The sequence below is a fragment of the Limulus polyphemus genome, unplaced genomic scaffold (genome assembly GCF_000517525.1).
Source record: "Limulus polyphemus unplaced genomic scaffold, Limulus_polyphemus-2.1.2 Scaffold168, whole genome shotgun sequence".
Taxonomy (NCBI): Eukaryota; Metazoa; Arthropoda; class Merostomata; order Xiphosura; family Limulidae; genus Limulus; species Limulus polyphemus.
The window spans coordinates 344585-367340 of NW_013665778.1; the positions used below are offsets into that span (position 1 = coordinate 344585).

Sequence of the window (22756 nt, forward strand, 5' to 3'; positions counted from 1 at the left end):
GAGCCAGCGAAAATTCGCTGAACTTAAGCTCTAAGTTTAACAAAACCAATTTGGGTATTGCAAATTTAACAGGCAGCTGTCGTTTCTATTAAAAAAGCATTTGACCGACCTTGCCTATCATCCTTGTTTTTATTATTAAGTACCTATTATAAGAAACTATATATAGTTATGCTAAGTGCACCTGAAGACAAATATTTATCAGTATCCGTCAGCTTATTCATTTATGTTAGATATTTGTTAACTCAACCAGATAAAGAGAATTCCTTTATCTCATAAGTCAATAAGTAAATTTCTAGTGACAGTAAATGAGAGGGGCAAATAAATATGCGTCGGAAATATAAAACAACTCAAAACGATTAAGAATCTTATGTGAAAGTTACTGATACACTATAAATAAAGTGAAACATATTCTTCAAGGTACAGTGTTAATGAACTAGATTTGAAAAAAAGAGAGCAATATCATACGCCTACCCCAGCAATATTATGAAACAAAGATTTTACTAAATAAAAGGAATTGAACTTATAACAACATTTCGTTATCTTCTCATTTCCTTATCTTGATAGCATAGCATGAAACGTTGTGTATAAGATTATAGGCTATCCTGAATTCTAAAATAGCAATTCGTTGCCATATCGTAGTTTAATTTTGAACTCTAGAGACTAGAGGGAGCGCTACCTACGGTAGTATTATTTTTGGATTGTCTGCGGCGAATGAAATATATATATTTTTTATATCACAGCATTGAAATTGAATGTCCCAAAATTTGTTGAATTGTGCCATAATTATTTAGTCTACAAGAACTGTATAGTTCGTGCTCGTTTAAGTTCGTTCTTTTTTGTCACAGTTTTGTTGCATCAAAGAATAAAAATAAACCTTGTGGCGATTTAGATATTGTGAAAAAATGGTAAGGCTTAAGCAAAGAAACTCGGCAAAACTAAATCGTATACCTGTAATGTTGTCTACGTAAAATTATCTTCATATTATTACACTTTATGTATATAATATATATATAACAATAATGTAGTCCAACATTAACTATAGGTTATATTTTTCACAATATATACATAATTCATATAATAATTTGTAGAAAGAAGTAGTTAATTAAATAATCTGTAAGTGTAATGTTTATTAATGCGATAATACTGATAGTGATAACTAACTTATAGTCAATTAACCAGTACTACTACAGAGTAGTAGATGGTTGTTAAGTTATTACTGTTGAAATTTGAAGATGTTTTAATATTGAATAAACGGAAACTTTAATCGAATAACAAAGGTATAAAAATACAATAAATAAACGTCAATACTAAATTGTAGTGAATAGAAACAACTTAAATTTCAGGTATATAAAAATTATAAAGCCCAGTGAATACTTTAGTGATTTAACCTTAGTGACATTTGAACCTGAGAATTCAATGGTGGGTTATTCACATTATGATTAAGTAAGTTACTTACAAGCTGATATGCAACGAGTTCTGTGATTGGCTAAGAATTGTGATATTTATACTCAGTATTTACATTCTAATGTACAGTATTACAATATTTTTATAATCCTAACACAGGACTAATCACATGGAGAAGATGCCTGAGATTTAGAAACTTATGTGTCACACTGTGCAATGCTTTATTTTGAAACTAGTAATATTATTGCACATATTCAATGGTTTAACAACTAAATGAAGACATGAAGGAGAAGCTGCAATACGCTACTGGCAATGCTATACTTCCCTTTGTTAATGATATAATAATTAAACAAGAGCACACATCATATTATTCTAACATTTTGTTACTACTCAATGCAAAGCATAATATTTTCAGTGGAGGTCTTTGGGTGTAACATACTTTTTTTGTTGTTTAGTGTATATACTTGTTACATATAAAGATCCCAAGAAATTGCAATGTAAAAGGAGTACTATGTCAAAGGAAATAAATATTTTTGATGGTTAATTAAATTAGTTATAGATAAATGTTATTATATAAAGATTAGAAATGTGGTTCCCACTACATTGACTGAGAGAGTTTTTTCAAAGATGTTGGCTAGACCAGGTTTAGATCTTCTTAAGTGTTTAGACTAGTACTATTTTTCTTGTATAATGTTTGTTCTAAATTTTAGTATTTCCTATACATTAATTTAAAAAACAATAGTATTGTATTTTTCTGTCATATAAGGCCTATCTAAATAATTAAGTAAAGATATTCTAGGTATAAATTTCCATAGGATATTATCTAATGAAAATCTTTCAAAATAATTTCAATAAAAAAAAACTGATGGTACAGTTGATTTCATATCATACAATTAGAATTTATTACTACAGTTTCATTAATTAGATTTGAATATTACACACTTTTTTAATTGTACAGAATCTGATGTTATATTTGTATTACCTACACTGTACAATTGGTAAAACCTTCTTATTTATTTTTTACTTTTAATTGGTTAGACATGTAAATGAAACTGTATTACTTAAAGATGTAAATACCTTCTAAATATTATAATTTTGTAGTTCACATTTCAGTTCATTTAACCAAATATTCTTATTGATATTAATTATACAAAATTCTATAAATACATACACTAACATTCAGTTCTGTGTGTTAAAAGTTGATCTATAATACAAATCATGAATAATTGTAACCTGAAATAAATATTTATAATGTACAAGTTGCCACAACATAAAGAGTTGAAATAAAGACTAGTAATAGTAATATGTACAAGTTGTCACAACATAAAGAGTTGGAGATTACTAGTCTTTATTTCAACTCTTTATGTTGTGACAACTTGTACATATTACTATAACTAGCATTTATTTCAACTCTTTATGTTGTGACAACTTGTACATATTACTATAACTAGCATTTATTTCAACTCTTCATGTTGTGACAACTTATACATATTACTAGTTTTTATTTCAACTCTTTATGTTGTGACAACTTGTACATATTACTAGTTTTTATTTCAACTCTTTATGTTGTGACAACTTGTACATATTACTATAACTAGCATTTATTTCAACTCTTTATGCTGTGACAACTTGTACATATTACTATAACTAGCATTTAGTATTATAGTATTGATAGAAGAGAGAAGATTTGCACTTCAAGTGCTTAAAGTATCAACTATCTTGAACTTTGATTTGTCTAGTTTTATTTTGTATTTCTCAAGAAACATGAAAAAAGAACCTGAATTTAATATTTTTGTTCAGATTTCTATGGGAAATGCTGTTATCTTCCCATGGTATGTCTTTTGATAGTGTTATTCATCATTTTGTCGTTAAAATTTTGTGATTCACATTCATTTTGTAGAGATCAAAGTTGGTCTTTGGACCACAAAAAAACAGAAAATGTCTGAATATTGCAAATACTGTTAATCTAGTTATCTGAGATATACATTATTTTTATTTATTTTTGCTTTATCTAACCTTTTGAATCTAAAGATGCTTGCTTATTTCTGGGTTTAGAAACGCATTCAACCATTAGCTTGAATAAATTTATTTTGGTGTTTTCATGTGAGAGAACAAAGTTTTATTTTATTATTTATGTTACTTAAACTCTTATAATAATATTTATCTTTTGGTCTGTTAATAGTGTAAGGTCTTTTTAAAATATAGAATTGAAGTATCGAAATTACCATTAGTTTTTTTGTATCAATAATTTAATGTATATAGATACTGTCCTTGTTTAATATAGATAGAAACCAACTCAATAGTGTGACCGAAGAAAAGGTATTTGACATAGTAGAGAATTAGTCACACAAGCCATTGAAGCAGTGCTATGTTACTGGTAGTAAAGCTAATAGAATCTTAGAGTATATTTATAGAAATACAGAACAATAAAATATTAGGCATATTCTGAAGTGTGGTGGTACTTAGATTATTTTACAAAATGTACTTGTAAATGAAATAGTTTTGCACATCTAGTCACAGTGGTGTTTTTATACTGTATTCATTAATAGGTTATTAAAAGGCAAAGGAGGTAATTATGTATCTATAAAATCACTAGTTAGGCCTGACTTGTAATACTATGTACAGTTTTGGTTTCTTTATCTATAAAAAGATACTGACTTATTAGAATATGTTCAAAAGAGGGATACTAGAATGATTCCTGGGATAGAAGTGTTATCTTACAGGGTTAGGCTGAGATCTTTCATCTTATTTTCTCTTGAAGAAAGTAATGTAAGAGTTAATCTTATTGAAGTTTACCAGATTATCTGGTTCTTAGATGGAATAAAAGTCCCTGATTTATATATGTTATATTTTAAAGATAATGAGAGGACAGAAGTTTAAGACTTGGAAAATGTTAGGCTAGACTCCAGTTAAGACACTTTTATTTTTCTAAAAGGGAGACTTATGGAATGAATTGATGTTGGTAATGTTGTGGATCAGTACTTGATAGGAGTTTAAGAAGGGATTTCTTAAGAATTAAGGGGTGGGTACATATTTTTACTTTTCTCAAGGGAGTGTATGCAAGGACAGCCTTAAAAGGCCAAGTTATCCCATGTTACTTGTTTTCTTTTAAAATCATCTTGGGCATATGTCATTTATTTTTTATCCCTTGACCCAAAAAAAAAGTTCAGGGTGATATAGTGATAGGGATAGAAATAACAGAATAAAATTACATTCACTCGAGGGAAAGCTATCAAGAAGATTAAATTTCCTCAAGTAAAGTTGCATTTACTCATGAATTGTTTTTTACTTAATCCATGCAATATGTTCACTTTCATTGGTCATAACTAAGGGAAAACAGCTGGACCATGCATTCCCAATTGGGAAAACCAGTTAAAAAGATGAAATTCCTCAAGCAAAGTTAAATTCCTGGGGAATGTAATATTTCGATCCCTGAGTGATGATATTGCCTGTCAAACTGTGTGCTCATTTGTGGACATTTACTTTCTGCAAGGTAACTAGTTTTAAAATCTAACTTCACAGGTCATTTCCCTTGGGGATAAAGAAGATTCTGTTGATTTGGAGATTAAAAGGTCAAGGTCACTAAATCAAGAATTAGACGTTTGGTTTCTGTACAAATGAAAAATATAACCACATAATAAACATACCATATTTATCAATACATCGAAACAAACAAAAATATAATGGTTGAGAAGATCAGCCTGTATACTGATGGCTTATTTTGTTGTTTTTTTCTTATGGTGGGACAGCTTAAAATTTGTAATAAAGCTAGTGAGCTATCGAATACATTTTTTGTTATTTGTTTGTTATGTTTCTAAAGGTATGTCAACTATTCAAGAACCATCAATATTTTTGTTTTGAAGAAACATTTTTTTTTTTGTCCTGTTATCTAAACTAAACTAAAACTATTAAATAAAAAAAACCTCTCAAAGCCAGCCCTTATCACTCATATAGTTATCAAACTTCCTCTTAAACCCACTTAAATTTACTGCCTCCACAACATCCAAAGGCAACCCATTCCAAAGGCCAACCACCCTTTTAGAAAAATAAAACTATCTTAGCTGAATACAAATCCTACCCTGCCAAAATTTATTTTTGTGTCCCCTAGTCCTACCATTAAGTATGAAAAAAAGATGATGCATCAATGCTATCAATTCCCTTAACAATGTTAAACTCCTCAATCAGATCCCTTCTAATGTTTCTGTTTTCAAGAGAAAACTTTTTCAGAGCTCCTAACCTTTATTCATATGACAACCCCTCCATTCAAGGCACCATTCTAGTAGCCCTCTTCTGAACCCTTTCCAACAGTTCAATGTCTTTCCTAAGGTAAGGGGCCCAAGACCAAACACAATACTCCAAATGTGGCCTAACCTATAGAATGAAATTATATCCTCTTTAAACTTGTAATAAGTATTTCTATAGATAGAACCTAAAATCCTATTTGCTCTACCACTAGCAATAGCACACTGATTGGATGGCTTAAGTGATTAATCAACCACTGCACCAAGATCCCTTTCTTTCATAACACTGTTAAGGTTATTGCCATCCAAATTATACTTACAATGCTAATTATGATAATCCACATGCATTATCTTACATTTATTTTAATTAAAACCCATCTACCATTTATTTGCCCAACTCAGTAAATGATCTAAATCCTTTTATAAAGCAGCATCCTCCTTCTCATAGCCAGCAATACTCAAGGCCTTAATATAATCAGCAAACTTATGTAATTTATTGATAATTTATTCATCTATGTCATTGATGCAAATCAAAAAGAGCAAAGGTTCTAACTGATTCCTGAGGTACCCATATGTGACATTAATCCAGTTTGACTGAACTCCATTTGTAACAACCCTCTGCTTTCTTCCACATAGCCACTCTTCTATCCAATTTGCTAACTTATCCCCCACACCTATAGAGATAATTATTTTACAAGCCTTTTATGTGACAACTTGTCTAATGCTTTCTGAAAATCCATTTACAACAAATCTACACCCTTACCCTCGTGTACATAAGCAGTAACGTTTTCAAAGAAGTCAAAAGATTTGTAAGGCAAGATTTTCCCTTAGTGAAACCATATTCATTATTCAGTAAAATTCTAAACTTTATTAAATGACTTTGAAAAGCATTTTTTATCAGACTTTTTAAAACGTTTCCTACAATTGATGTAAGACGAATAGGCCTATAATTAATGGGACAATTTTTTATAAACTCCCTTGAAAAGAGGAGTAACATTAGCCAACTTCCAATCCTCTGGTACCTGCCCACTATTCAAGGATTTACAAAAAAAATTGTAGTGGTTTACATATCCAATCATTAGCCTCTTTCAAAACACTTGTGGAAATATTATCTGGCCCAGGAGCCTTATCATTCTTTAAACTTCCCAGTTTTTTCTTAACAGGCTCAATTTGGTAGATTTAAGGTGGTTTTGTGTAGTTCAGGTGTACTTGTTGGTTGATCACACTTGTAAATTTATGATTAATGAAAAGTTATCTTAGGACATGAAAATTTGCTTCCCAGATATGTAATTGCAAAAAGTAGTGGTAAAAATGCTAAAATGCCCATAAAAACTGCAAAATGCAGAACTGAAAATTTGTATGTATCTCCACATGGATCTAACAAACTTCTATACTAATTTTGGTGAAGATCTATCCACACATTGCAAAGTAGTTACATGGATGTACAACAGACAGTACTATTATATTTATATAGATTTATAAATAAGACACAGTGTTAAGTGTTTGTAGCCCTTGGTTGCCAAATATCTGTGACATTTGCAAGACAGCAATAAATCCTAGGGACTAGGTTAGTTGCTTAATCCAGTGAGGAGGATAGGGTTATCCCTGCTTTTCCTCAGGAAAACTTGTGATTTAATTTTCTACTTGTGCAAGTTATATATGCATTGCTTTTTGATCGATTTAATGATTACAGTGCTTTGAAGATGAACTAGTCCTGTAGTCTTTTTTGCATGATGCAAAATTATGTAATGCTCAAGGAAACTTTCAGCTCTAACCCACTGAGTTTCATCTCGGCAACCGAGAACATGCTTGACACTACACAAGTCTATGGGAAATGTAAAAGTGTTTTTAGAATTATATTAGTTTGGACATCATCTATGCATTTTGATATTTATTGAAGATTTAAATTGCTGTTTCAATTTTTGCTACAAACATTACTACAGATATGAAAAATCACAACATTTTTAATGAAAAAATCGTGAAAGATTTCTGGAAACCAGGTAATGTTTTTTTACTTTTTTAGGTATTTGGCAATGCTTGCTTGTAACAAAACTTAATATAGTATTCACATTCTTATGAACCCTACTAATAGCTTAAGAATTCAAAAAGAGTGGCCAAAGTCTGGATATTTGATGATGATGAAAATGGTTGTTTACTTTATATTAATCATACTTCTACATTTACATGCAGGTGCAATAATTAGGTGAACTGTGATATTAACTGACCTGGTACAATAGTTAGTGTTTAGCTCTGTTGGTGTATTGATGAAGATATGTATTTGATAATGCTGCTTCTGATGATAAGAAAGGCAGTAAAGAATTAAATATCCTCATTTCTCATATTTTAGAATTAAATTATGATTTTGCAATTATATTTTTTTCTTATTTCAGGGAAATGAAACATCACTTCCAGTGGAGCTTTGTTCAAATTGTGAGTAAATCAGTTGTTTATAAAATAAACAGTTATCGGAATAATGATTTACTAGATGTGCCATTTGGAATGTGTTAAACCTGTGATGTTCTAGGGGAATAAATACAGTATGTATTTGCTGAACTGTTAGATAATGATAACTAAAAATACTTTTCTTTAGATGAATGTTATTTTTATTGTTCAAAATTAACTATGTTACTAGATTCCTAAAATGCAGATAGAACATTGTGTTTTCTGAGGAGAAATTGGTATAAGACCATTCATGTACATATAAGAAAGTTTCAGACTGTACAACTGTTGTTAATGTGCTGTATAAAGTTTTATTTTTTAATATGTTGAGAATAGGCTATACAGTATCAAAATATACAGCATCATCTTTTTGCTCTATTTAATTAAAATATCACATTTTTTTCTTATGCTTCTTGAAAATTATTGCTTTCTTTCTTGTGTCATGTTGATGTAACATTTTCTGTAGCTTTTATTATTATATTTCCAATATTCAAATTCAAGTGTACATTAGGTTCTTTTCTTGTTTCTTATCCCTTGTTTCTTATATAAATGACAGACAATACAGTGAACAAAACACAATTAGTAGTATAATAATAGACATGTACTTATACATAAAAATACAAAAAAGAATCAATTTCTTAACTTTCATTTTTGGATTCCAGTTGATGCTGATGAAATCAAAAGACTTGGAAAGAGATTTAGAAAGCTGGACTTGGACAACTCTGGTTCTTTAAGTGTGGATGAATTTATGTCATTACCAGAACTCCAGCAGAATCCACTGGTTCAAAGAGTAATTGACATATTTGACACTGATAGAAATGGGGAAGTTGATTTTAATGGTAAGAAAGGGAAAAATTCTCACAATTCTAAGTTACTGTAGTGCAGAAATAAGTGAAAACTTGACTCTTAAAAATTAAAATGTTATAGAAATGATAATGTTTTCTACAAACACTTAAGGAAATAGAAATACTGGATGTCATATTTATATGTTTTATAATACTTCTATCTCATGGGATTTATAATGTATCTTCAGGAAGTTTCTTTACACGCATAAGCACTGTGTAAATCAGTCTACACAATAATTTCATCTTTTTAGTAACCAGGGATGTATGATTAATTTATTTAAATATTTTAATCTTCAGCCTTAATTTATAGTTATTTGGTTTAATATTGTTGGCTTCCTGTTGATTTTAAAGTTAATACACTATATGTAGTGGTATATATGATTATTTTGAGTTTTAAGTCTAAATTATTATAAAAGCCCAGTTACATTAAAGATCTTCTTTTTTATTAGTTAACACTATCATGCTTTCTTCTAGGACATCAGTGTTCTTTTTTGTTTTGTTAAAATAAGCTTGTATTCATCTCCTTTAGTCTCTAATGCGATAGGAGGACTGCGATTTCTTAAAATGCTACATGACTGTCTATAGTTGTTTAAGGGAGAAATGTTTAAAAGAAAAAATCTTGGTCATCTTTCTAAATGATTATTTATGTATGCCATTTGTAAATGTAAAGAATAGCTCTATCTTTAGGCATTACAATGATATAAGAGTGAATCTGTGCCTTTAGAAGGAAACCAAAAGTCAGGAGACAGTTTCACATGTTTGTGCTGGACTTTATGATGACTGGCTGGTTTAGAATAAAGGTTCAGGCTCAGAGTTGACGTAAAGCTAGAGAAGAGCTTTATAGAAACAAAGAGTTTTGTAAATAACAAATAATCCAAGAATTGTCCTGTTTATAATTTTGATTTAAAGTTCACTTTTTTATGTATTTCCTTGTTCTAGCATTTGTGTAAATTTGATATAATTGAGGTTTTATGATATAAAACTGTTGAATTCATTGCCTAGACTGTCTTTGAAGGAAGTTTTTTTTGTATTAATTCTGTTTTCTGAACAAATGATAATCTGGAGGTCTTTCTTTTTTTCAAAAAAATGTTGTGAATTAAAAAAATGTAGGAAGATTTTAAATATTCTCATAATGTGTTTGAAGTGTTGCACTTGTATTTATGTTGTTATTTTTTCAGTTACTGTGATTCCATATAGAAAAACTTAAACATGATGCCATCCTGAAAATGATTTACATTAGAATGACAGAAATATCAATTTTTTCCTTTACTTATAAAAAAACACATGTAATTTATGTGTGTACTACCTCAAATAACTGTTAAAATCCATGAAAGTGATAATATGTTTTTCTTTGATTGCTGTGTTTATAATTATGTATGCAATCTTACAGTATTCATATCACTATTAAGCATTCTTTATTGAAAAGTCACTCACATTGGATAAAATGGTACATGTTATGTTAATAAAGTTTTTTTACTCTTAGTTTAATGCAGATTTATTTATATATGGACCAGAGTGTTTGTCACCTCTGGATACAATTACATGAAGTATGGAAAATATCACCAGAATTGTTTAAGAAAAAATACTGTAATTTATTGGATATTCTTACAAATATCTGTAATATTACCAAAGATATTTTTTTGTTAACTTTATGAGCGAAAGAATTATATGTTAAAAGAAACAGAGGCGTAACCCATGGTGTATTCAAATAAAATACAAGTATGATTTTCAAAACTGTTATGTTATAAAAAACAGTTGCAATGATTTGAGGATTGTAACCAAAAATATAACAGATTTTATTTGCTGTAGTCAGTGTTTTAGCTATTAGAATTTTAAAGAAAGAAAAAAAACATTTTTTCATGTAATTCTGCACTGAAAAATAACAGCTTTATAGGTCTGCAGTAGTTCGTTTAACTGCTGATTTTTTTTTACTAGAAATTTAATAAAATGTTTGATATTTATATGAATTTTATTTTGAAATTACTTACATTAGAAGAAATCAATTTTTTTCATTTAGTAATAAAAAGCATCCCTTATGTGTGTGTGTACTTCTGAAATATTAGGTAGAGTAAAGGAATATATTAACGTAATTACACAAATAACAAATAAAAAATATTTTAGTATAAACACCTTAAAATACATGCCTATGAAAATAGTGATTTCACATTTTAAATGTTCATTTTTTCAGAGTTTCTTCATGGAATGTCTCAGTTTAGTGTGAAAGGAGATAAGAAGTCTAAGTTAAGGTGTAAGTATAAACATGTTTTGTTTTTAGTGTAATACTTCCTTTGCTATTGTTAGTTATTTAACAGTATTTTGTTTGAAAATTTGTATGTAGATGTTTGAACAAAAACAATTCTATTATTTTTCTATTCCATTGGTAGGGTAATATAGTACCTGACTACAAGATTTTTGATAGCATTTCAAGTTGATTGTTTGAGAATATAAAAAGTTTTTTTATATCTGTTATAGTTGTTGGAATTTTTCAGTATTATATTAGCCAAAATTAATATATATATATATACATACACACATTTTCTAAAGTTTTATGTGATCTAGTATTACATTAGCTGAAAATCAATATGTATATATGTATTCATTTTTTAAATGTTATTTTATTTCTTTACCATTTTTAAACAAAATACTTAGTAATCCATATATGACTTTTTCTAACAATGAATGTAATAACCCAGAAAGTTCAAGAAGAGTTCCTAAAATTCATTGTAGTTGAGTAATTCAACAAGAAAAAATTCTTTAGTAAATATTTTTTTAAGTAGTTATGTTTTCCATCCTCTAATGGATATTTTTTTCTACTTCTTGTACCTTCCTTTAATTGTTCAAGATTATTGGCCAAAATTCTAAGCTGTTTGAATATTTACATATCCATTCAATGCATGGGGGGAGAGGGGAGTCAAATCAAAACACTGCCCCCCCTAAAGTACATGCCAGGTTTGTAAGAATTGGTCCAATGAATTACCAGTTATAGACACACAAACATACAGATTATGCCCGTTAGATAAACCACTGATAAAATAACACAGAATTTTTAGTTCAAAAAATGTAGTCCAATTATATTTGTAATATTATATGTTCCATAATTATAGGTCAGTTCTGTGTTAGCTGGATGGAAACAAGGAAATAGTAATTTTATATTGGCTAAAGATAATTGTTATTTCTAAAGCTGAATTATGACTAACTTAATCATATATTACTTAATCTATAAGTGATATTGTAATGAGAACAAACAGAACAGTTTATGAAAGAATGTCCAGACAAGACAAACAAGAAAAATCTCTCTTTGTTCTGATTTTCTTTCATATGTTATTGTTATGTTTTCACCAAAGATAAAAAATAAGTGTACAATATATTGGACTGTGATATCATTATTAGAATGTTTGCAAGTATCTATAAAATTCATGATTAAGATAATCAAAATACTATACTTAATAAACAGTGTATACTTACTAATGAAATTTATAGAAATAGCTTAGAAATGTAGCATAATATTTGTAGGAGAATCAGACAAAAGATTTTTTATGCTTTCATCAACCATTCTTGAAGAATAAGAGTTATGAGTGCAAGTGATGTTTGAAACCAGTTCTGTTATAATCGCTTATTATTATACAATAGCCTTCTCTGAAGTGATATTATGCACACTGGTAAATCATTTTCTTAAAAGAAGAATAGGATTAAGCTAATAAGTGTGTACGATCCATAAACATGTCGATCTTCGACCTATTCCTCAACAGTACAAGAGAAATGGTCTTATAAGGCAAGATCAATTGAAAAGATTTAAATTAATATGAAAATATAGTTGAACTGTTTAAACAATAAACAAAATTGGGTAGTATCAAGAAGTGGAATTAAGTTACATTTTTCTATGTCTAGTATAATTATGTTACTATATCATAAAAGTCAACAAATCATAGAAAATTACAGTTAGTATAGTTTCAGTTTAATTCTATTTCATTATAGTATAGAATTTTGGTAACAGACAGAAATGGATATTTTAGTCTTGTTTCCAAAATTTGGGAAGATTTTACGAATTGAGAAATTCAATATTGTAAACATTTTGAGCAATGCATGTGAAAACTTATTCATTTTAAATGTAGTTGCTTTCAAAATCTATGACATGGACAATGATGGCTACATCTCGAATGGAGAGCTCTTCCAGGTTTTGAAGATGATGGTAGGAAGCAACTTGAAGGAAGCACAGCTTCAACAGATTGTAGACAAAACCATCCTTTTTGCAGATACAGATCAAGATGGAATGATCTCCTTTGAAGAATTTTGTGGTGTAAGTATGACAGAGCTTTGCTGTAAAAAATTATGTCAAAGTTTTCCTTAAGTTCATAAATGTTTTATACATCATGTAAGAACAGTTTGATCTTTCAAGAAATGCTGGATGTCTTTTTAAACAGTGGTGATTTTAGATTAGGTTTAATCTCAAAAATACCATTTCTCTCAGCTGGATTAAATGACTCAATCAAGCAGACCACAACTAAGGAAAATTATACAGTGTTATAAAGAAATCCATTATATCTGTGAGTAATATTTTTATATTTTTGAGTAAGAATCTTCTTAAAGTTTTATTTTTTAATTTCCAGGTTGTTGGGAACACAGACATTCATAAGAAGATGGTTGTTGATTTTTAAAAATTGTGGTTGACTTTGCTTTGGTATTTCAATCTCTTGACTTATGTTTTTTGAAATTATTTAAAAACACATTCTAGCACTTTTTTAATGGATATTAATACAATTTAGAAAAAAAAAGTTATTATGTTGTAACATCTTTATCTGCTAACTATTAGTTTAACAAAAAAATGTGATTATTGTAAAAATTAGAATTGTTTCACTTGTATTCTTTGATTTTATAGAAAAAATTATTTATTCAGAGTTTTTTAAGATTATTTTTTTGTTTTGCCATGTGGATTTATTTTAAACTAGTAATATTTTATATTGAATTCTATATTAGAAAAGTAGATTTCCCTTTTGAAAGATGACAGACTGTTTTTAGGACTTTTTAAGCAATTTGAACCATTGTAGTTTGATTCACTGTAAAGGCTGCCAGATGATTTCATTTATAAACGTAATTTGGTATTGTACTTTCTAATCATTTCTTTGTTATGCATTGTAAACTGTTATTATAGAACTATTATGCATTGCAGGTGTGACAGGTGTTTCCCCCCCAAGAAAATCAGTTGACCTTTTTGCTTATGTTAGCAGTAAAGCATATTAAGATATCAGAAAACAAAAGCATGAACTCAATTTGGATGATCTCATTTAGGTTCCAAGTTACTAAGAAATCAGTCAGTTTTGTTGCTTTCATTGTTTCACTTAAGTAAGTAACATTGTTACTGATAGTAATCATGAAAATCATAAATCATACTTGAACAACGAGACTCCTTGTGACTCTATGTAGGTCTCAGTAAGTAACCAAGTTGGCTGACCTTTCTGAATCAATGGGGACTCGGTTGATCCTCTTCCCCCAGCTATGAGCCTGTAATGGATTCCTTCCACAAAGAAGTGCTCATATTAAGCAAATTACTACATTTAAGAGCAACTGTAGATAAGAATTTAATTAAATTGACATGATTTTATCATCAATATCTGTGAAAACTACAGAAAAATGGTGCTGAAGAATCTGTCATGTAACAGATTATAATGAACAATTTTATTAGAGAAATAATTACATAAATACTCATTTCTTAAAATAATTTTATTTTTCCTTGAATACTGTGTTACTTTTACGTATAGTCGCACTATACATACTCTTGCTATGTCTAATTTCACGTTGTGTTAACTGTACTTAGAAAGTTAGCTATATATGTGTAATATGGCACTATATATATAAGACTATGTGCTTGTTCACTTTATAAAAATACTTAACTCACGTGTACTTAAAACTATGCAAAATCTTTTTTTTATATGAAAAGTGTCAAATTCTAAGGTACTAAATCTTATGTGAAGGTTTTTGTTTAATTAAGACTTGGTCTATTTAGGGCTGTACATAGTCTAGTAGATAGGCATCCAGTAACTGCATTTGATATTTTAATTTTAAAACAAAGATGTCTTTTTTTTTTACATAAAACTATATTATTGTGAATTCTAAAAACACATCTTACACTTTATTAACTGATCATTTGTACTGTAGAGCAGTATTATAAGAACATTGATATTTATTAACTCATTTACCGTTTACCATGGTTATGTTAGCTTAGATGTATATAGGTAGAGCCCTGTACTTTTCAGGTTTACATTATTTAGTTTCAATCTAGAACTAAGATTAATAAATTGTACATAAAACTTCTATTTAAAAAGTCACAACACTTAAGTTTTTGTGTCAGGTGCTATTAAAACATTATTTTTACTGTTTTGAATGTTATTTGTTTGGTATTACACTGAATCCATTAGGAAAGAATTAAACAAGCTGTTATTAACTACTACATGTAGTATAAATGATAAAATATTGTTTGAAATTAGAATCCTCTTGAAAATTGTACCAAAAACCTAATTGTAAGTAATATATTGATACTCACTGTGGATTTGTGATCTGTCAAGCTGCATTCTTATTGTTTGGTAGCAGTTAAAAATGTTTCCATATATATATATATATATATATATACATATATTTCACCTTATTGAGAAACATAAAGAACTTTAAAATATATAGAAATTTATTTTACAAATGAATGAATGTACTAGATTTATTTATTTGAATGTATGTTTCATTTTGATCTCTTCTGAGAACAGTCATGTAAATTGTAAATTAAACACAGGTTTTTTTTCTTATGTGGGTGGGTTGCTTTATATAATAGGCCAGAGCTACATTTAATGATCTGAACCATTGGAACAAAAGAAAATTATGCTATGTAACCATATGATAGGTGGAAGATTAAATACTTGTGTGCTTTATGAATTTGGCCTGTCCTACAAGTTACATGCTTTATGAATTTGGCTTGTCTTACAAGTTGCACTAATATTGCGACTACTTTGTAATGCACTTCTATCTATTTTGTTTGTTTCTTTTTTTTCAACTAGAATGTAATTCATGCCAAAGTGACACTTGAAACCATCACTACTTGGTGAAACCCAATAATTACAGAATTGAGAGAAAAAACAAAGGCAATTTCACAAAATGGTCATTTATTAATGACCATGGTTTCACCAGTAAAGGCATCATCAGGCATTTGTACCTGAAGTTTTTGTGAAACAAATAGTTTTCTTTGATTTTTTTCCCAAATTCTGTAATAATGCCAAAGTTTTAAGCCTCCTCTTTTGATTATTTAATCTTTGAAAGCTTGCAAATTTTATAGAGTAATTATTATTGTATTATTGCTGTAATTTTGTTTTGGGGTATATTGCTCTGGTTGCAATGAATTAATTTGATTCTGAGAAACAGTAGATGTGATGTGCATATATATTTTCTACTGACAAGTAGCCATTGGTTTAAAGAGGACATCCACTTTGTAGCATGTATGACAGATTTGTGTTGTGAAGACTACACTGTTTAAGATTTGTAACAAGTCTGGATGGATTAGGTTTTCATTATGCAAGATGTGTGACAGTGTATATGGAAAGAGAATCCTTTTAACCAAAATGCTTTTAAAAAGTAGATTCATCAGGTTTACCCCTGATAAAGAAAGGTCAACTTTTCAAAAGCATTTGGGTTATAGGGTTTCATATTTTTGTCTTTAATTGATCTTTTGAACCTGTGTGCTTTCCTAACATCACGAATATATAATAGGTATATGTGGACAGTATTTTTCACTATATAAGATCTGGGATAGCTAAGTATGGAGTGGACAGATATGTTTGGAGAAAACTTCATACTATATAAAGTATGTGATGTGTGAGTAGAGAGAACTTTCCACTAGATAATATGTTTTGTTCATCGAATTGTATTAGCATTTAAAGACAGGAAGGTAACTAAAAGTTCTAACTGATAAATGTTTAACTTAGTGAGATTTATGAATACATAAATACTCTGTTAGAATTATTTTTTAGAGTTTCATCTTTGGAAAGTGTGATTTGTATAATTTATGCCAAGCATGAAGAAAATGTTGAGTTCACTTAAGTGTCCTTTCTTGGTGCCAGTTAAGTCTGAAAAATGGCTTGGGTTTTAACAGACAAAATATTTTTAATGCATTTATTGTTATATTTCAGTGATTTACCTTGTACTCTTTATTCTATGATTCTTTTCTGTGATTCTATGATAAACTATTTCTTGCATTGCCCTATATTAACCGTATTATAGGTTTGGCTGATTAAGATTGCTAATTCTTAATTTTGTTCAGGAAGCAGCAAAAATGTAAAAACATATTATATCCAATTCAGTTTGTGTTAATGATAAGGGAATACACACATGCACATTAAACACACACATTAAAAGCTCTATTAATTCTTATTCTACAAAACTAATGTCAAGTATATGTCAGTTATGAAAGTAGAAAATAAGTTAGTTACATTACAAGAACGTAATTCACTATTATTATTTGGAAGGGTTCTTTTCTAAATACTTTGATCATTATTTGAGAAAATCCAATATTTTGTCACACAGCAGAAACAAAAAACGTTTGTTAAACAAATCATGTTCATTATTGACTCTTTACTATTGTCTAATCTAATATACTATTTTTCTTGTATTTTCTTGAGAAAACATGTATAAGTATGTACATATACACGCATACGAAATTACTTTTTATCTAGTGTTACAAATTTTGACATCATGCTGATGGATTCTAATTTAAACGAATAGATAAAAATTATTTAGATAAATTATTTTTAAAGAGTTGTGATAAGTATGATTTTAGGGCAGTTTAATTTGAGCTGCTAGTATTCTTTTTAATAGTGACTTAAAGTCCAGATTTTTGAAGCCACTGGTACGTGATACACCATACAACCTTAATTTGAGTTGCTAGTATTCTTTTTAATAGGTAACTTAAAGTCCAGATTTTTGAAGCTACTGGTAAGTGATACACCACCACAACCTTAATTTGAGCTGCTAGTATTCTTTTTTAATAGGTAACTTAAAGCCCAAATTTTTGGTAACTAATACACCACCACAACCTTAATTTGAGCTGCTAGTATTATTTTTAACAGGTAACTTAAAAACCAAATTTTTGAAGCCACTGGTACCTTAATTTGAGCTGCTAGTGTTCTTTTTAATAGGTAACTTAAAGCCCAAATTTTTGAAGCTACTGGTAGGCAATACACCATACAACCTTAAGGTAGTCAAACCTTGTTAATTATTCATAATGTTAATCATTGTACAAATTATAGGAATCAAGTTATATAAAAGGAATTAATAAAATAACTGGTCGTTTAGTTTATGTCCTTAAATTTTTGTACTATTTGTAACATTGAATATTTATTGTTCTAGTTTTGTGTGTCGTACCTCGCCATAATATACGTGTCTACCATTCAAACCTTTACTAGATTGATCTTGTAGCTTTTCAAATTCTGACATTCCTTCGAGTTGTTACACGTGTTTTAATCTCTTGTTTTGTTTTTTTTTTTGGTTGTTTGTTAACACATTTTTAATTGTGAATTTCATAGGAATGTTGAGATGTGATAATTATTCTTAACAGAAGGTTGTTGGCTTGTGTGTTTTGAAATGAACTTTCACAATAAATAAATTGTAAACGTTGTGTAGGGTGTTGTATTTCTTTATTGAACCTTTTCCAAACAGTATAGTTGTAAAGTTTAATCTCAATAGAAACGTAGTCTGTGCAAGTGACGTCATAGTCACGTGACAAGGGAACTTTTGGAGTTTGTTTTTTCTTGTTTCAAGTTTCTTGATTCCACTCGTTTATTACGCTGTGCATAGTGATGAGTTTCTGTACGCTTTTCATTGCTTAAATTCAGATAAAAAAAAGAATATGGTGTAAAAAAGATATAGCTAGTACCAACTAAACGTAATGGTTTTACTCCAAATTCTAAACTTCTTTGTTTTCAATATTGCATGGACAATGACTTTTGTTATCAACTTCTAAAAAATCATGGTTCCCTCTTCAAATAGCTTTGTTATCAACTTATCACAAACCAAAGACAGTTAAAACCTGATGCAATACCATCAAGATATAGCCATAAGAAGGAAATTATATTTTCAAAAGAAATTTACGTTCGTCTTGATGAGTATATGTGTTTCAGTATTGGGTGTATTTGTGAAAAAAGCACGTAAATGAATTAACTCGCTAAACCTGAACATAATATACCATCTACCGAACATATGCTCTTTACGTATGTCACGTAAATGCTTGATAAAAGCGTTTGCTTGAAATGTCGCATCTGATTCCCGAAGACACCCAATGTCGGGCCTGGTTAATACTTGGAAAGGTGACCATCTGAGAATACCAGGTGATGATGGCACTATTACTTGTCCCCAGTGATACAGCGGTGTGTTTGCGGACTTACAACGCTAGAAACCGGGTTTCGATACCCGTGGTGGGCAGAACACAGATAACCCATTGTGTGGCTTTGTGCTTAACTTCAAACAAACTCAAACTTGAAATGTCGCTTAATAAAAAGAAGTTTACTAAGATGTTTTATCCGTATATTTTTCGAGCTTTAATCGCCTATGCATTTACTTTTTATAAACTTGTAATGGCCAGATTCCCCACATCTACAACAATTATCTCTTCCCAGTATCCCCTGGGAGGGGTTCTCATTCCATACAGACCTTTGCATTCTGTTCTTGGCAATATATCACTTCACGTTACACTTCAAACATCTGTTATCTTATGATTTATTTCTCCCATTCTATGTAACTAGCTGACTGATCAATCATTTTAGTTCTTATAGACCACTGTTACAGGCAGTTAATGTTTTAATACTACATGATCTAATATTCTCATGACTTGTATATGGTGCCGTTAATATTTTATCTGCAACTGATGGATTCAAGTTACATATCAACTGTAGAGCTTCCTTTAAAAACGTACATCTACTCTGCTTCAGCCTGATCCTTACATATTCGTCTGCTGTGGTATCTATAAATTCGTCATGTGCCAATGAATCCATAATTTTACGAGGAGCATCTGGGTAAAATAATTAGGCAAGCCTTTTCAAATCTTCTCCAAGTTCGGCCAAGGTCTCATCTGTCCTTCATACATTATTCTGGAACTTTGCCCTAAATACTTTTTTCTGGTGTTACGTTTCAGCCTGTTAGATAATACACCTACCAAATATAAATGATTGATATTTCTTAAAGCTCTTAGCTGGAAATTGTATACTGTTGTCAAAGCTGGTCCTTTTAGATGGGCAGCAAGTTGGATAACTTGTTCACTATTACACCCTGTCACTCTGGAAATGTTTTAAAACTGAGCTTGCTATGATTCCTATGGTACCTTCCCATCATAGGCTATTGGTTTCTCTATTACCTGATGTTGAACTGGCTAGCTAAATTCTGGAACTGGATTTGGTAGTGTCATGGCTGGAGTAGACATGGAAGGTCTTTCACTAACGAGTGGCACAGAAGTAGTGATAATAGGTGTAGACCAAATGAGTTCTATCCATATTTTGTAGCATCTCAAGCTAGAACTTCTGAGTCAATGCAGAAAGATGAGTGGCTGATCTAATTTTTGCATTTAATAATTCATTTTCCAAATGTTTTATCCCGTCACTGATGCTCTTGATATTTTCTTCTTTTGTGCTTTGGTTTTGACTTTCTTGATTTGTCATTACAGCTTCTCCATACTTCAGTCTTATTCTTGTAATTCTCTGTACACCTCCAGTGGCTTCTTCAGTTAGATTAATTTTCTGCATTAAATAGTACACCTCTTTCTTGTAACCCCTCTCTTAAATTCCTGTTTCTTACATCTCAATCTTCTTTTATTTTCATCTCTTTCTTCTTGATTATATTTTAATTTTCTGTAAAGTTTTTTTTTTAAATTTCTATCTCGTTCTTCCTGATCTTCTTTAACTACCCTTTATCTTGCTAGTTTTTATTTTGTCCCTTTGTTTTATTATGTATAGCAGATTTCCTATCTCATTTTGTGCCCTTGTAATTATCTTGAATGAAAGTTAAAGTTTAATCAGAGTTCTATTGTATTTTCACCAAAGTAATATCCCACTTCTGACACAAACACTGTAGCATTGTTGTTTCGTTGGCGAGCTCTTTTAAACTATCTGGTGAAAATAATTCAAAGTCTAGTCCACGTGAACTTTAACGAATTACTTTGTTTCCTTCTTTCACGTTTCTACAATCTTGAACACTTATACACTGTCATAAATTGTTCTAAGCCTATCTTACAAACGATGTCCAAAACTCTAGTAATAATACGACTAACGTAAAATCAAGTTACTCGCACAAAGCAACTTGATAACTGCGATAGCTAACACATTGATTCTCTACTATCTTGAAAAAACTACACACCTCGCAACTATACTGTATTTATAATTTAGCTTTGAATGTGGTAGAAAAAAATTGACGTCACATTCTTATAACTTTCAAGGTGTTTGAGTATTTTGTTATAGAAAAGCCACATCGGACTATTTTTTACGTCCACAGAGAGGAATCGAACCCCTGATTTGAGCATTGTAACTCGGAAGACTTACTGCTGTCCCACCGGAGAACTTGTAGGTGTTGGGTCTGCCTTATTAAACCCTTTTGATCTGAACGTCATCATTGAGACCTTCAGCTATCATTCAAACTACAACATTAAAAATGTAGTTCATAACAATACATATAAAGACAAAACTCTTGCGCCAACTTAACAAATTCAAACACTTTATACTTTTAAATGATGACTGATATATATTTTTCAGTCCGCCTATACCAGAGTTGACTCATTCGTGCTCAACTATTAATGCGATTTTTAGTCTGCAAAGCAGATGATGCTACACAGATAAATATTGGCAATCTTGATTCATTTATAAATCAAATTTCAAAATTACATTGAAACCTGAAAACTTGGTAAAAATGTAAAATCTTGCTTTGAGTCATTGAAAAGCAAAGGGTAATATGTATTCAAATTTATGACAGGATTTACCCCTATTTCTTCCAGTTTTCTAATTTTTTGTTTAGATAAAGCTTTGACACAAACAGTTACATTTCACCTATGAAACAATTCCTTATATTTCAAGTAAAACTTCATCAAGGCTTAACAAAAGAGGATATTAGTATGTTATTTAATATTAGTTAATGAAGTGTGTTAAGGATCTTCAACAAGAGAATGGTTTAAATCTTCATAATAGCCCAAAGTACCTGTGAACTTGAAATTTTCAAGCAGTAATGGCGTGGATAAGGTTGATATACCATGCTGATAATGAAAAAAAAAGTACAACCCAACCCTAGTGCATGGAAAGTCCTTTGACACGTGACCACAAAATTATTGCTGTTAAAAGCAAACAAACTAGTATCTCTTTGTTTGTGTACTTTCTATTGCAGCACTTATTTTGTTTTGGATACTTCTTGTAGCAATTATACGAATAACCAACGTTCCCTACTTTCCATTAAAATTTTAATTTTTCCTATTTATTTTTTCAGTTTTTATATGTCCATGGAATGGACACAACATCTATAAACTGTCAGTATAGTCATATCACCGATAACTATAACTTTTACAAGAATTAAAACCACAATTACAAATTTTTAAAATTCAATCCTTAATTTGGCCTACAGATAAGGCCCGGCATGGCCAGGTGGTTAGAGCGCTCGACTCGCTATCTGTGTCACGCCAAACAGGCTCGTCCTTTCAGTCGTGGGGACGTTATAATGTTACGGTCAATCCCACTATTCATTGGTAAAAGAGTAGCCCAAGAGTTGGCGGTGGGTGGTGATAACTAACCGCCTTCTCTCTAGTCTTACGCTGCTAAATTACGGACG

At 30.0% G+C, this 22756-nt stretch overlaps 1 protein-coding gene across 1 annotated transcript; it reads left to right on the forward strand.

Annotated features, from left to right (window-relative positions):
• The first annotated feature begins 706 nt into the window (after nt 1-706).
• Nucleotides 707-18578, forward strand: LOC106477682 (calcineurin subunit B type 2-like). Its single transcript, XM_013938225.2, has 6 exons — nt 707-905; nt 8036-8075; nt 8747-8923; nt 11118-11177; nt 13042-13226; nt 13537-18578. Exons 1-6 carry the CDS (start codon nt 903-905, stop codon nt 13582-13584), a joined length of 513 nt encoding a protein of 170 aa, XP_013793679.1. The 5' UTR covers nt 707-902; the 3' UTR covers nt 13585-18578.
• Nucleotides 18579-22756: the final 4178 nt, after the last annotated feature.